The sequence below is a fragment of the Myxocyprinus asiaticus genome, chromosome 9 (assembly GCF_019703515.2).
Source record: "Myxocyprinus asiaticus isolate MX2 ecotype Aquarium Trade chromosome 9, UBuf_Myxa_2, whole genome shotgun sequence".
NCBI classification, from domain to species: Eukaryota; Metazoa; Chordata; class Actinopteri; order Cypriniformes; family Catostomidae; genus Myxocyprinus; species Myxocyprinus asiaticus.
Genome location: NC_059352.1, coordinates 45,301,280 through 45,315,129, shown reverse-complemented (window position 1 = coordinate 45,315,129; position 13,850 = coordinate 45,301,280). Strand labels below are relative to the sequence as shown.

At 35.9% G+C, this 13,850-nt stretch overlaps 1 protein-coding gene across 1 annotated transcript in view; it reads left to right on the top strand.

Annotated features, from left to right (window-relative positions):
* The first annotated feature begins 641 nt into the window (after positions 1-641).
* LOC127446679 (ras and Rab interactor 2-like) overlaps positions 642-13,850 on the top strand; it is a 44,394-nt gene continuing 31,185 nt past the window's right edge. Inside the window, exons 1-3 of the mRNA XM_051707810.1 lie at positions 642-821; positions 8,613-8,695; positions 12,155-12,267. Coding sequence (XP_051563770.1) covers positions 8,636-8,695; positions 12,155-12,267 — 173 coding nt within the window. The 5' untranslated portion in view covers positions 642-821; positions 8,613-8,635. The remainder of the gene's footprint in view (positions 822-8,612; positions 8,696-12,154; positions 12,268-13,850) is intronic.

Below are 13,850 nucleotides of genomic sequence, written 5' to 3'. Positions count from 1 at the left end.
AGATCAAGACCCTGTCATGGCCGGCCCAATCTCCAGACCTGAACCCCATTGAAAACCACTGGAATGTGATCAAGAGGAAGATGGATGGCCATAAGCCATCAAACAAAGCCGAGCTGCTTGAAGTTTTGCACCAGGAGTGGCATAAAGTCACGCAACAGCAATGTGAAAGACTGGTAGAGAGCATGCCAAGACGCATGAAAGCTGTGATTGAAAATCACCAAATATTGATTTCTGAAGACTTCTTAAGTTAAAACATTAGTATTGTGTTGTTTAAAAATGAATATGAACATTTCTTTGCATTATTCGAGGTCTGAAAACACTGCATCTTTTTTTTTATTTATTTTTTTTTGTTTGTTTTATTTTTTTTATTTTTTTTTTTTGACCAGTTGTAATTTTCTGCACATAAATGCTCTAAATTACAATATTTTTATTTGGAATTTGGGAGAAATGTTGTCAGTACTTTATAGAATAAAACAAAAATGTAAATTTTACTCAAACACATACCTATAAATAGTAAATCCAGAGACCCTGATAATTTTGCAGTGGTCTCTTAATTTTTTTTCCAGAGTTGTATATGTCAAATCTTGGCCTTTACTGTCAATGGCGTGCCTGCCTTAGTCACGTGATCACGAGGACGACGAACGCAGCGCTCAGATGTGACCCGTGTCTGGCAAACCAAGGAACAATAAAATGTGTCAAACTTTCAAAACTATCGGACTCTAACAGAATACTTTCATTCTCTATCTTTTTAGCGAGTCATAAGTGTTGACGGAACCTGTAGAGTATCGTCAGTGGTGACTGCTGGAGAGGAGCACTCATAGGTATGTTTATAAATGTTCTTATAAACAGGTAATTGTATTGCGTTAACCTTAAATGTTTGAAAATGTGTCCTCTCGCCTTGATTTACACACTGATCTTCATTTTTCATCTGTTAGAATTTAAGATACATATGCATGCTATTCATATTTACCATGTTCACTTACAGTAACACCTGCATGACACAATATCCAATCATATATTATACTGTTATAAACATGAGTCCTACTAAACAGAGCATGTTCTTACAGAAGTCTTACAGACATTTTTGTAAAAGCATTTTATTTGTATTTTTTTATTTAACCTTTATTTAACCAGGCAAGTTATTAAAGAACAAAATTAACTAAAGGACAGCAACCTCCTGAACACCAACAACATACATACAATACATGAAAACACACTACGACACAAAAAGAGATCATTAAAATCTCTTTGTGTGTAAAAACATTGAGTGTCTTGCAAAGTTTTTATTCCAAAGTATGTTGGAATACACTTGGAATAAGGGTTTGTGAAGAGAGGATTGCACAATACTGTGTATGACAGGAATAAAGTCTGTTCTCATCATCTTGCAATAGATGAAATCACTTACATCTCACCACAGGAAATCACACTTCTGGGTTATTTCAAGCAGCAGATTTAAATGGTGGAAATAGGCAGCGCTGCAGTTTTAATAATCTTTTAAACTTTATAGAATGTAATAATGTATCTTAATGTTAATAAAAGCTATTATAAATGGTTTATATATGGTTTACAGTGAATAAATTATGTGAGTTCTTTCCTGAAATATCAGCAAAAAAGTTTAAACTTGGTTCAGTGAGCCTCTATGATTATGTCAGACATGTAACAGGATGTTTAACACTTCTAAAGCCTAAGAAATGTGATATATAAAAATAAAAACTACAACTAGACATGCAATATGTGTCTTTACTGCTTAAATGATTAACCCACATACAATAAATAATAATATTCTTACTTCAATATGATCATATTCCATATCAAAACTTAATAACTCCTGTTTTCGATTGAACAATATTATTTACTGCATTCAAAATAAATGCAAAGACATTGTTTTAGCAGTATGACATAATTTTTATTCACTTATCCTTTTACAAACAGTAGTCCATGTTCTACGGTGGTGGCGACGGGATCTGTTCCTCCTGTTATGTCATATATGGTGGTCTTAATAATATAATATTATCATTAGATTATATTTGACCTCATATCTGTCACAGCGACAGCACTTTGGAAATTAAAAAAAGCAGTTTGCAATCAGAGTTTATGTAAATTCTTCGTTAAAAATAAAGTTAATATCCACCAACAGTTTCTGCGGGTCAGTTGTGTCTAATAGAGCAGATGCGATAACAATGACGGTGACCCGTGAATTATCATCATTTATGTAAAATCCTGTGGTTTTCCTGATGCAACCATCTGGTGGAAATTTAAAGAAGCCCTTATCTCCAGTAATCTGTGGGAAACAGGGAATTTCAACCCCACAAACAGCACTTTTTGGGCAGTTTCAGCGCAATTTGAGCGAAGCACCCATAGACAGCAGTTCTTTTCCGGGCAATCAAAAGAGCCTTTGTTTGTAAACAGTAACTTCATCTATACAAAATGAGTGGAGCATTTTAATATTTATTTACCAAGTCTATTAGCAAGATTCAGAAGAACTGTTCAAACTGTTCAAAAGTTGGGCAAGGGATGATACTAGTTTATTTTGAGGTATCTTCAGCCCTTGATGGCACCAGCATGCACTTGGTGACTGGAGTTATACTGAAGACTGAGCCAATGATGTGGTAGCCTACATATTCGTCAGGGTCGTTTAAACATGCTTCACATCAAATTGCTTCCATACACTCAAGTGACACTGGACAACTGGAAGATATATATGTGTTTGTGTGCAGAAAAGGGTGACTGAGGAAAGGGAGCTGTAGAGCGTTCACCCCCTATGATGAAAACAGATTTTTAGCCTTCGACCTTATTGCATAGTAATGCATGTTTATGTGAAGTATGCATGCTTTGTCCTGTATGAAAATAGTATTAATGGAATGGTTGGCTTACATTTACAAGGAACTTATCTTACAATAGATATGAGAACTAAGCTTATAATTGTATTCCTCTTGTGTGAATGTCATGTGAAGTGGAGTATATAAAATAAGAAATGCTTCCTTTTTTGAGGCAAGAATTCTTTGTTAAAATTTAAAACAGAGAAATGGAAGTTCAAAAGCACGAGACCACAATTTTATGCTCTCTTTAAAAGCCTCTATAGCTTTTTCAGACTCAGTGTATTGTTTTTAAGTCACATGTCTTTTTCTGCGTGCAGCTGTGTTCCTGATAAACATATGCACTTTAGTTACACTTCAGACTATTTGCAGACAATAGACAGTGGCACAGACAGAATCAATAGTGTAAAGAACTTAACAATACTCCACCGACATTGACTTTTACATGCACAAGAATATTGAGATTTTAATCTGAATTTGGTTTTATATTCAGATCATGTAAGCATCATGGAAACATATGAAGCTGACTGTCATAACCAGATTAAGCCAATATTCCCTGTAAATACTAATAGTTCTCTCAAACTGTAATAAAATATTTAAAAAATGGTTTACTCTACTTAAGCTTTATATTTTACTATTCTTACTAGTTTTAATTAAGTTACCGTTACTCTCTAAACCCTAAAGTTGCCATTAATAAAAACATCTAAGTTGTCCTAATTAAACTGTACTTGAAATGTTACATTTTGGATTTATAACTCAAATATATACACTACCGGCCAAAGGTTTGGAATAATGTACAGATTTTGCTCTTATGGAAAGAAATTGGTACTTTTTATTCACCAAAGTGGCATTCAACTGATCACAATGTATACTCAGGACATTAATAATGTGAAAAATTACTATTACAATTTGAAAAACATGTTCAGAACTTCTTAAACTACTTCAAAGTGTTCTTCCACATGCAGCAATGACAGCTTTGCAGATCCTTGGCATTCTAGCTGTCAGTTTGTCCAGATACTCAGGTGACATTTCACCCCACACTTCCTGTAGCACTTGCCATAGATGTGGCTGTCTTGTCAGGCACTTCTCAGGCACCTTACAGTCTAGCTGATCCCACAAATGCTCAATGGGGTTAAGATCCATAACACTCTTTTCCAATTATCTGTTGTCCAATGTCTGTTTCTTTGCCCACTCTAACCTTTTCTTTTTGTTTTTCTGTTTCAAAAGTGGCTTTTTCTTTGCAATTCTTCCCATAAGTCCTGCACCCCTGAGTCTTCTCTTTATTGTTGTACATGAAACTGGTGTTGAGCGGGTAGAATTCAATGAAACTGTCAGCTGAGGACATGTGAGGCGTCTATTTCTCAAACTAGAGACTCTGATGTACTTATCCTCTTGTTTAGTTGTACATCTGGCCTTCCACATCTCTATCTGTCCTTGTTAGAGCCAGTTGTCCTTTGACTTTGAAGACTGTAGTGTACACCTTTGTATGAAATCTTTTTTTCTTTTTTGCAGTTTCAATCATTGTATAGCCTTCATTCCTCAAAACAATGATTAACTGATGAGTTTCTAGAGAAAGCTGTTTCTTTTTTTTGTTGCCATTTTTGACCTAATGTTGACCTTAAGACATGCCAGTCTATTGCATACTGTGGCAACTCAAAAACAAACACAAAGACAATGTTAAGCTTCATTTAACGAACCAAATAGCTTTAAACTGTGTTTAATATAATAGCAAGTGATTTTCTAGTACCAAATTAGCAATTTAGCATGATTACTCAAGGATAAGGTGTTGGAGTGATGTCTGCTGGAAATGGGGTCTGTCTAGATTTGATAAAAATGACTTTTTTCAAATAGTGATGGTGCTGTTTTTTTACATCAGTAATGTCCTGACTGTACTTTGTGATCAGTTGAATGCCACTTTGGTGAATTAAAGTACCAATTTCCTTCCGAAACAGCAAAATCCGTACATTATTCCAAACATTTGGTATGTTCTTTAAACTTTGACTTCGAGTACTACTAACTCAAAATTATCATGTACAAAATTGAGGCTGTATGGAATACCCATAAGCCATTGTGCTTGAGTAAATTATGTATGTATGGTCAAAACAAGGCAACTTGTATAGAAAAATAATAATTGTTATTTAAAAATGTATATAGTTTTAATTCTTATGACTATTGTTGTTTTGTTGTAGCTGGTTGATAGTTGTGATTTGTGAGAAGTCACCATTAGGGTGATTAGTGTTACCTCTGGTGAACTGTTAAATTTAAGCCATTCTTCTTTACTCAGTTGTACTAGGACTGGGTGAAATGGCAAAAAAAAAGTAAAATCTCGATTTTTATCAAACTTATGGACGATTCACAATTCGATTTAAAAATGTTTTAAATGTACTCCGACATGAAATTAAAATTGTATGTTCTTTATTAGAATGCAAGGCAACCTGGTTAGAGAAATCCAATTTCTTTTCATTAAAGGAAACAAAGGTGTGCAAGAAAAATGTACACATGCACCACAGGGGGAAGATGTCAACAGTGTAAATGTAAAATAAATTAAAATCTAATAAACCCAGATGTTCAGAAATAATAGAATAAGAAAACTGCAAAATAATTCTTAGCCGGTGTAGGTATTCATTTTATCTAAACCAAGTCTATCTAGAAAGATATCGAGAAGTTTATCTAGAAAGTACTCTTGTATATCAAACAATTTGCGTGTATATTCATAAACCCCTGCAGACAGAGACATGCCCTCTAGCAGTTCACGCTGAGCAGTGCAGCAATATGAAATAATTTATCATTACAAGTCAACTAGCAAAGTTTGTCAAAATGATCGCTTTCTAAATGTTGGCTATAGATGCAGTACACTTGAAACACGTCACAAAGCAATAATTAGCGATCTATCTGAATCATCATGGCTAAAGAAGCAGCAGATGTTTGATTCTCCCATATATATAGCCTCTCCATGATTTGAAATGAAGCGCCCATACTTGTCACATAACTAACACTTTTTTATGGGTAAAAAGAAAACAAAGGAGACCGTTCATCAGTTTGCGCAAGGTGAGGCCAGTTATGGTCTTAAGCCGGTGTATACCTGCATGATGGACGAAGCTGAGCTACAATCACACTGTGCACTGTACAATGGTACTGGGAATATTACCGCTGTATTTTGTATCAGTCTCTGTGTTGTTAAACTGTCACGTTCATTTGGAGCGTGCCACACATGTGCAGCGGATCAGATCGGGAGGGGCATTAATATGAATTATTTTTCTCTTCCTTATTCAGCCTTTGGTGGATTTACAACATATCTAACTTTAGTGTTTGCAATATTTTTTTGCAAAATCTTGATTTCTCAATTTAAAAAAAATACAAATAGTGTCAAAATGCAAATTGAAATTAATCGGGAAAATCGGTAAAACCGCCCATCCCTAAATTGTACTTTTACAAAAGTGCAGATTTATTTGCACTAAGAAGTACTGAGGAGAATGTGCCATATGGCTAACTGAGATTCCAGTCATAATTTCCCTTATACTGTATAAAACATGTTATAACTCAATTTAAATAATTAAATAAAAACAAGGATGCTTTAATCACAGAGGAGATATGTTTACTTGTAACTAGTTAACGTTACTTAAAAAACTTAGTTCAGTTTACTTGAGCCAAATAAGTACGTTTACTTAGAAAAAGCATGCAAAGGGGGGGCCTGGGTAGCTCAGCAAGTAAAGACGCTGACTACCACACCTGGAGTCACAAGTTTGAATCCAGGGCATGCTGAGTGAATCCAGTCAGGCCTCTTAAGCAACCAGTTGGCCCAGTTGCTAGGGTGGGTAGAGTCACATTGGGTTAAGCTCCTTGTGGTCACTATAATGTGGTTCTCGCTCTCGGTGGGGCGCGTGGAGAATAGCGTGAGCCTCCACACGCACTAGGTCACAACCATGTGATAAGATGTGTGGATTGACTGTCTCAGGCAACTGCGATTTGTCCTCCACCACCCAGATTGAGGTCACTACGCCACTACAAGGTCCTAGAGCACACTGGGAATTGGGCATGCCAGATTGGGGAGAAAAGGAGAGAAACCCCCCCCCCCCACAAAAAAAGCATGCAAAGTAATTAATTATTCACAATTAATCGCATAATTTTTTTGTAGTTAGCACTTTCAGAGATTCTTTTATTTACTGAGTTAACAACCTCCGTAGCTCTATCATATGAGAAAGTGTAACAGTCAACAAGCGTGTTACGACAGAACCGCCAATAGAATATATATGGGACTGCCGTGCTATGCTAAGCTTGTAGGAAGCTTTTGGTAGAAGAGCTCTGGCGCTGTTGTGTGTCTGTTTGTGGCATGACAGAGCTCTTTTACCAAAAGCATCCAAGCTTAGCATAGCACAGCGGTCCCATAGATATTCTATTGGCTGTACTGTCGTTGCCATTAATGTTTGACAACCAGAAAGTGTATAAAATCTTTTTGTCTTCATATTGACCAGTATATACATTTTTTATCATTAAAAACCACACAATTCTTCGTAAAACGTTTTGCTGGGAAAAGCCTGTTAGTACTATCTTCCTTTATAATGAATGCCACTTTGTTTCATATGTTGATATCTAATGCATTGACATTTATACATTTCTTTTTCTCCCAATTTGGAGTGCCCAATTCCTAATGCGCTGTAAGTCCTTGTGGTCGCATAGTGATTCGCCTCAGTCTGGGTGGTGGAGGACGAATCCCAGTTGCCTCCGCGTCTGAGACAGTCAACCCGTGCATCTTATCACGTGGCTTGTTGAGCGCGTTGCCACGGAGACATAGCGCGTGTGGAGGCTTCACGCCATCCACCATGGCAACCACGCTCAATTCACCATGCACCCCACCAAGAACAAACCACATTATAGCGACCACGAGGAGGTTACCCCATGTGACTCTACCCTCCCTAGCAACCGGGCCAATTTGGTTGCTTAGGAGACCTGGCTGGAGTCACTCAGCACGCCCTGGGATTCAAACTAGCGACCTAGTGAACTCCAGGGGTGGTAGCCAGCGTATTTTACCCCTGAGCTACCCAGGCCCCGACATTTATACATTTTAAAGTGTGGCTTAGTGCCCCAATAATTTTTGATGCCACTACTTGCTTATATTTTTGTGGTAAGTGTCCCAACTATGGGTCATGTAAAGGATTAACTTCTCTGATCTGTAATTAAGGAGCCAGTCTATGCAATAAAGCTGTTGTTTAGGTGAACTAGAGTGTGTATAATCTCATTACACTGTCATTTTAGATCTAAGGCAGGCACTAACCACAAACTGCTCCACATGTTATGAACCTGCCCTGATCTGACCACTGACCCCTCCTTTGCAGTATGTTTCTATGAATAACTTCTGCAAATTGTATTCCAAAAGCTTTCAGGAAATGCTATGCAATCTACTGAAGATCTTGTGCTTGCATTTGTTTGTGTGTGTAAGTGCATGTGTGAAGGTCTGTTTTTGCGTTATCGCAGTGCTGTAAACTAATTAAAACAAAACATTACTTTAGATGATGTCTGTTTGAAGACTCTAGGCTTTCAGTGTGTAATTGTCTCTTTGACTAAATGATTACAGCCTCTAGAGTCTAAATTCAGGTTCACAAAGAAATTTTTCATCTATAATACTCAACACATGCATGCACAGAGTACAACTGAATACAAAGTTAGCTAATAGAACATGGCAAATACAATTTGCTTGCAGGATATACAACTGCCAGCAGAAACTAAATCACACCGACAACAGACAAATTAATAGTTTTTCTTTTATTGAAGTGTTTATCATATCTATTGGACTTGCAGGACTTTAAAACAGCAAGAACAATATGGCAACGGACTTGGCTTTACAGCCTAATCGGATCGACCAAAGTGGGAGCTTCCTTCAGGTAATATCGGTGATTCTTATTTATTTGATCATATTTACTTATTTTAAGTTACTTAATTTTTTTCCGAAGATTCTTGCTTTAGTAAGCACCACCAATTATGAGTAGTTGGATTATGACACTTGTTGCAAATAGAGATTATTTCTATTAAATGTAGATGATTTCCATTGATAATTTATACATCCAAACAATATTCAGTGTGTATAAATCCTGCTTTTCTGGTATTTGCTGCTCTGCCTGTGTGTTTAAAGCATTTGCCATTTTTGTGACTTTTGTAAAAAAAAAAAAAAAAAAAAAAAAAAAGAGAGATTTAAAAAAAATTCTAACACTTTAATAAGTGCAGCACATGTAGATGCTGAAAACTCTCATTAGCTAATGTGCTCATGCACTGGGTATTTTTGGATCAGTATAAACATTGCCATTCTCATACAAAGCATTTTCTGTTCCACTGAGTTGATTTACTGGCTTTCTGGTGTTCCCTGTAAAAATCGCTGGACAGAATGTGTGTGTGTGTGAGTGGGTGACTGCAGTAGGGCTTGTTGCCCAGACAGGACCATTCAAGCGTTCCATAATATATCTCTTTTCTGTCCTCTTTTGCAGCTCATCGCTCTCTCATTCTCTCTCTCTCTCCTTAATTAGTCCTCTATCCTTTCTTCTCCCTTGGCAATGTTTTACGTATTTTTCAGGCTGAACCATTTCTATCTCTCTTTCTTTCCTGTACCCTTATCCCTGTCTTCTAAAGTTTACTTTATATTTTCAAGGAATAGTTCACCCAAAAATAAAAATTCTGTCATCATATACTCATCCTCATATCGTTTAGCAGAATGTATGAGTTGCATACAATGGAAGTGGATGGGGACCGGGGACTGTCAAACTTCTAAAAGGACAAAAAACACAATAAAAGCATCATGAAATTAATTCATACGACTTGTGTGCTATATTTCAAGTTTCCTGAAGCTATACAATAGCTTCATGTGAGAAACAGATTGAAATTTAAGTCGTTAGTGACGTGACGCTCATTTTCTGTCACATAGAACAATTACTTGAATACTCTTTTATGATCAACATGTTTTCAATTAGTGAGTTATAAGTCATTTTGCTATTTCTTTTCTGGGGCTTAAAGTTAGAAATGTCATTTGGTGTAACCGTCCAGAGACAGTAATAAAAAAAGTTCTTGAAAAAAGAAATGTTGGCATGAGTAGTGTGGAATAATCAAATTATTGGTACCATGTTGTGACATGAAAGCATAAAACAGAGAGGACCCCTTTAGACCCTCAAGACCATAAATCATTTATTTGGTATCAATATTTTGACATTTTTATGAAAAGGCACATTTTGGTCAGATTCTTTGGCTTTACATTGAAAAAACGTTTCGATATTTCTCGACTCGAAAATTCACCTTGAAAATTATGTTTGGAAACTTTATTGATTAAAATGATTGATTAAGTTGAGTACACTCTCAAGAAAATAATTTAGATACAGGGATGCAAATTACTCACCTTTCAGCTAAAGTCAACTTTTCAGGTGCTAATTTGCCCAAATTGTTAGTTAAACTTGAAAGGGGTACTTTAAGATTAAAAAAAAAAACAAAACAAAAAAGGCTTTTAATATGACAAAATGCCTTAAATACAACAAACAAATCAGCAGAAATTATACATATGGAACACCTGCTATGAATTTACCAGTTTTTACCACTCATGAGTTTCCATCTTTCCACTTGATGGTTACACCAGATGACATTTTTAATGTCATTAAATTATTATTATTATTTTTTAGAAAATGCAATAAAGTTTTTTATTTTTTTTATTTTGTGAAACTAACATGGACTTAAAGATTACATTTCTACGAACTTGAAACATGTGGTTTAAACAAGATTTTTAGAAGATTTTTCATTTTCATCACCTCAGTCAATCCTTTACTTATTTGTCATTGACCCATTTGCTAAAAATCTTGCTTGACAGCCGTAGTAACCATTCACTTTCATTGTACGGAAAAGAGAAGCTTGGACATTCTGTTTTAAATAACTCCTTTTGTTCCACAAAAGAAAGAAATCCATACTGGGTTTTGAAAGACAAGATAACAGAATTTAAATCTGGGTGAACTATTCTTTTAAGATTTGAAGAAACAATCTCACATTTACACCAGAAATTAATCCACATTAGTAATTATAACAGAAAAATGAAAGAATTGTTGTCTTTTGGGTCCTTTTTTAAAACTGCATTTAATGGCTTGCAATTTCTTCCAAAATCGTCCATAATTGCAGGGCAGCAGTGTTAAAACCCCAGGAAGTTGGTATAGTGATTCAAAATATTTACATGCAGTAAACATAGTTCAGTCACCATAGTGACTTTAAAAAGTTAAAAAATATTGTTTATCTTTAAACTAGAGGTAGATGATATATCGTTATTACCGATTAATCGGTGCCGATGGTTGCTTTTTGGAACTATCGGTTATCTGCAGAAATCTCTGCCGATAGTTGATGATAGTTTTTTTTTTATTATTATTATTATTATTTTTTATTCCTCATCAATAAACCACATCTGGTGAAATTATATATATATATATATTCGCCTTATATATATATATAAAACCACTTAAACAGTTAAGTGGTTTGGGGGAAAAAAATCATACTGTGGAAGGACTAAGAAATGTTTCATCATTCTATAAGTCGATTACAAAAACAACTATCGGCTGATTAATCGGATCAAAGTGTCTTACAATGCAGCAGTCATATTTCTTTAAAAACGTTCACATAGGCATGACCGTTTAATCCGTAAGTGTGCATGAGAGGCGTGTTTTTGTGCAACATATTGTCACCATCCATTTTTAAAAAGCATCCCAGGTTGCAACTCATGAAGTTGATTGAGAGAATGCCCAGAGTGTGCAGAGCTGTAATCAAGGCAAAGGGTGGCTACTTTGAAAAAGCTAAAATATATAAATAGATTTGATTTGTTTAACATTTTTGGTCACTACATAATTCCAATACTTCAATTTGTGTTTAATAGTTTTGATGACTTAAGTATAATTCTAACATGTGCGGGAAAAAAAGTAATAATAAATAATGCACAGGTGTATCCAACTTTTGACTGGTTATGTGGATGAGACAGATAACATAATGTAATTGAAATGTACACTTAATTGCAAATTGAAAATGCAGGAAGTCCGCATTTTTTCAACACAAAAGATTTTGCATTACAGTATTGTGCTGTAATGGCTGAGTTGTGTTGCCATGGTTAGTCCCATTTTCTGTCTGGGATAATAGATTAAGAACAAAGGAAAGTGACTAACTTCCAGCTCGTGGATGGATGTCAGAGTAGGTTGACACTGTTGCATATGTTTTGGACACAACGTTTTTAATTTTCCTTATGTGTTTCATATTTCTTATTAGTTTTTCATATCCTTGTTTCCTATGTGTTCTCTGCTGGGACAACCAAGATCTTCTTTTTTTTTCTCCATGTGCAGTTGTTGGATGCATTTTCATTGGCGTTGGATACGCTGGAGCAGCAAATGGTTAATTGTGCTCAGGAAACAGAAAGAGATGTATACAGAGGTCCAGACTCGTCTCTGCTCATAGAGTGAGTACCACCTTTTATTGTTATAAATTGTTTATCAGAAATATTTTCTTTCTGAACTCAGTTTTCTTTCCTCCCTCCTGAAAAAAAAAACACCAAAAAAACCAGCTTAAATCAAGATGGTTAGCTTGTTTCCCAGCCTGGCCCAGTTGAATAATCTGTCTGTTCTGCTGGCTTTAGAGGAGTTTTGTGCACTTGTCAGCTGCTCAGGCTGCAACCAGCTGGCTGACCAGCTAAAGTGGGAAACCAGCTTAAACCAGCTATGACCAGCAAAAAATTCTGTTTTCTGTGAGCAGTAATAGCATGACGTTAGTTGTGCCGGACAAACAGGAGTTTTGTGAATGAAGCGCAATCTATAATGAGCTGAATTAACATAAAAAGGAGCCATGTTTACGCTGAAAAGACTGAGCGGATGTGTGTCATTTTTTTGTTAAAATTCTTTCTCGAAGTTAAAATCCTGGCTTAACTGTTTAGTAAATTCACACCTATAAAATTTAAATGCATATATGGTAAAAACAATTTTTTTCAACTTTTAGGAATAAACAAGCATGTAGATGACCTCAAAGATTACAGACATGGACTAAAAGCCCAATTTAAATTTTTTTGAGATTCTTGGGTTTTGCATTTAATTAGTAAAAATACTTTTTGTGTTGTTTTCTGTTATACCGTATATATACACTCATTAAACACTTTATTAGGAACACCTGTACACCTACTTATTCATGCAATTATCTAATCAGCCAGTTGTGTGGCAGCAGTGCAATGCATAAAACGGGTCAGGAGCTTCAGTTAATGTTCACATCAACCATCAGAAAGGGGAAAAAATATTTTCTCAGTGATTTCGACCGTGGCATGATTGTAGGTACCAGACGGGCTGGTTTGAGTATTTCTGTAACTGCTGATCTCCTGGGATTTTCACACACAACAGTCTCTAGAGTTTACTCAGAATGGTGCCAAAGCCCCAAAATATCCAGTGAGCAGCAGTTCTGCAGACGAAAAGGACTTGTTGATGAGAGAGGTCAACGAAGAATAGCCAGACTGGTTTGAGCTGACAGAAAGGCTATGGTAACTCAGATAACTCCTCTGTACAATTGTAGTGAGCAGAATAGCATCTCAGAATACACAACATGTCAAGCCTTGAGGCGGATGGGCTACAACATCAGAAGACCATGTCTGCACTTTATTAGTACCATAATGTTCTTAATAAAGTGCTCAGTGAGTTTATATGTCTTAGAGCTGCACGATTAAGCATTTAAAGATCGCGCTCTCGATTCAGACACCCTCACAATCTCATTTCTAAATGACTATGATTCTGCAATGTATATTAATATTCCAGTGGCATGCATTTGTAAGGCGGTCAAATTTCAGTTCGAAATTCACTTCAAGATGCATTTTTAAATATTGATTAACTCTATATGGCATCTGCAAAACACAGCGCTCCTGCACTAGACGCTGAATAAACTAAAACGCAAAGGCCAAAGACATTTGTCCAGCACACTGCTTTTCAAACTTCAGGGTGCAGCCACGATTAGCTACAAATGTGACATAATCTCTGAATTCGACTAAATTCGCTACCCGTGTGCTGT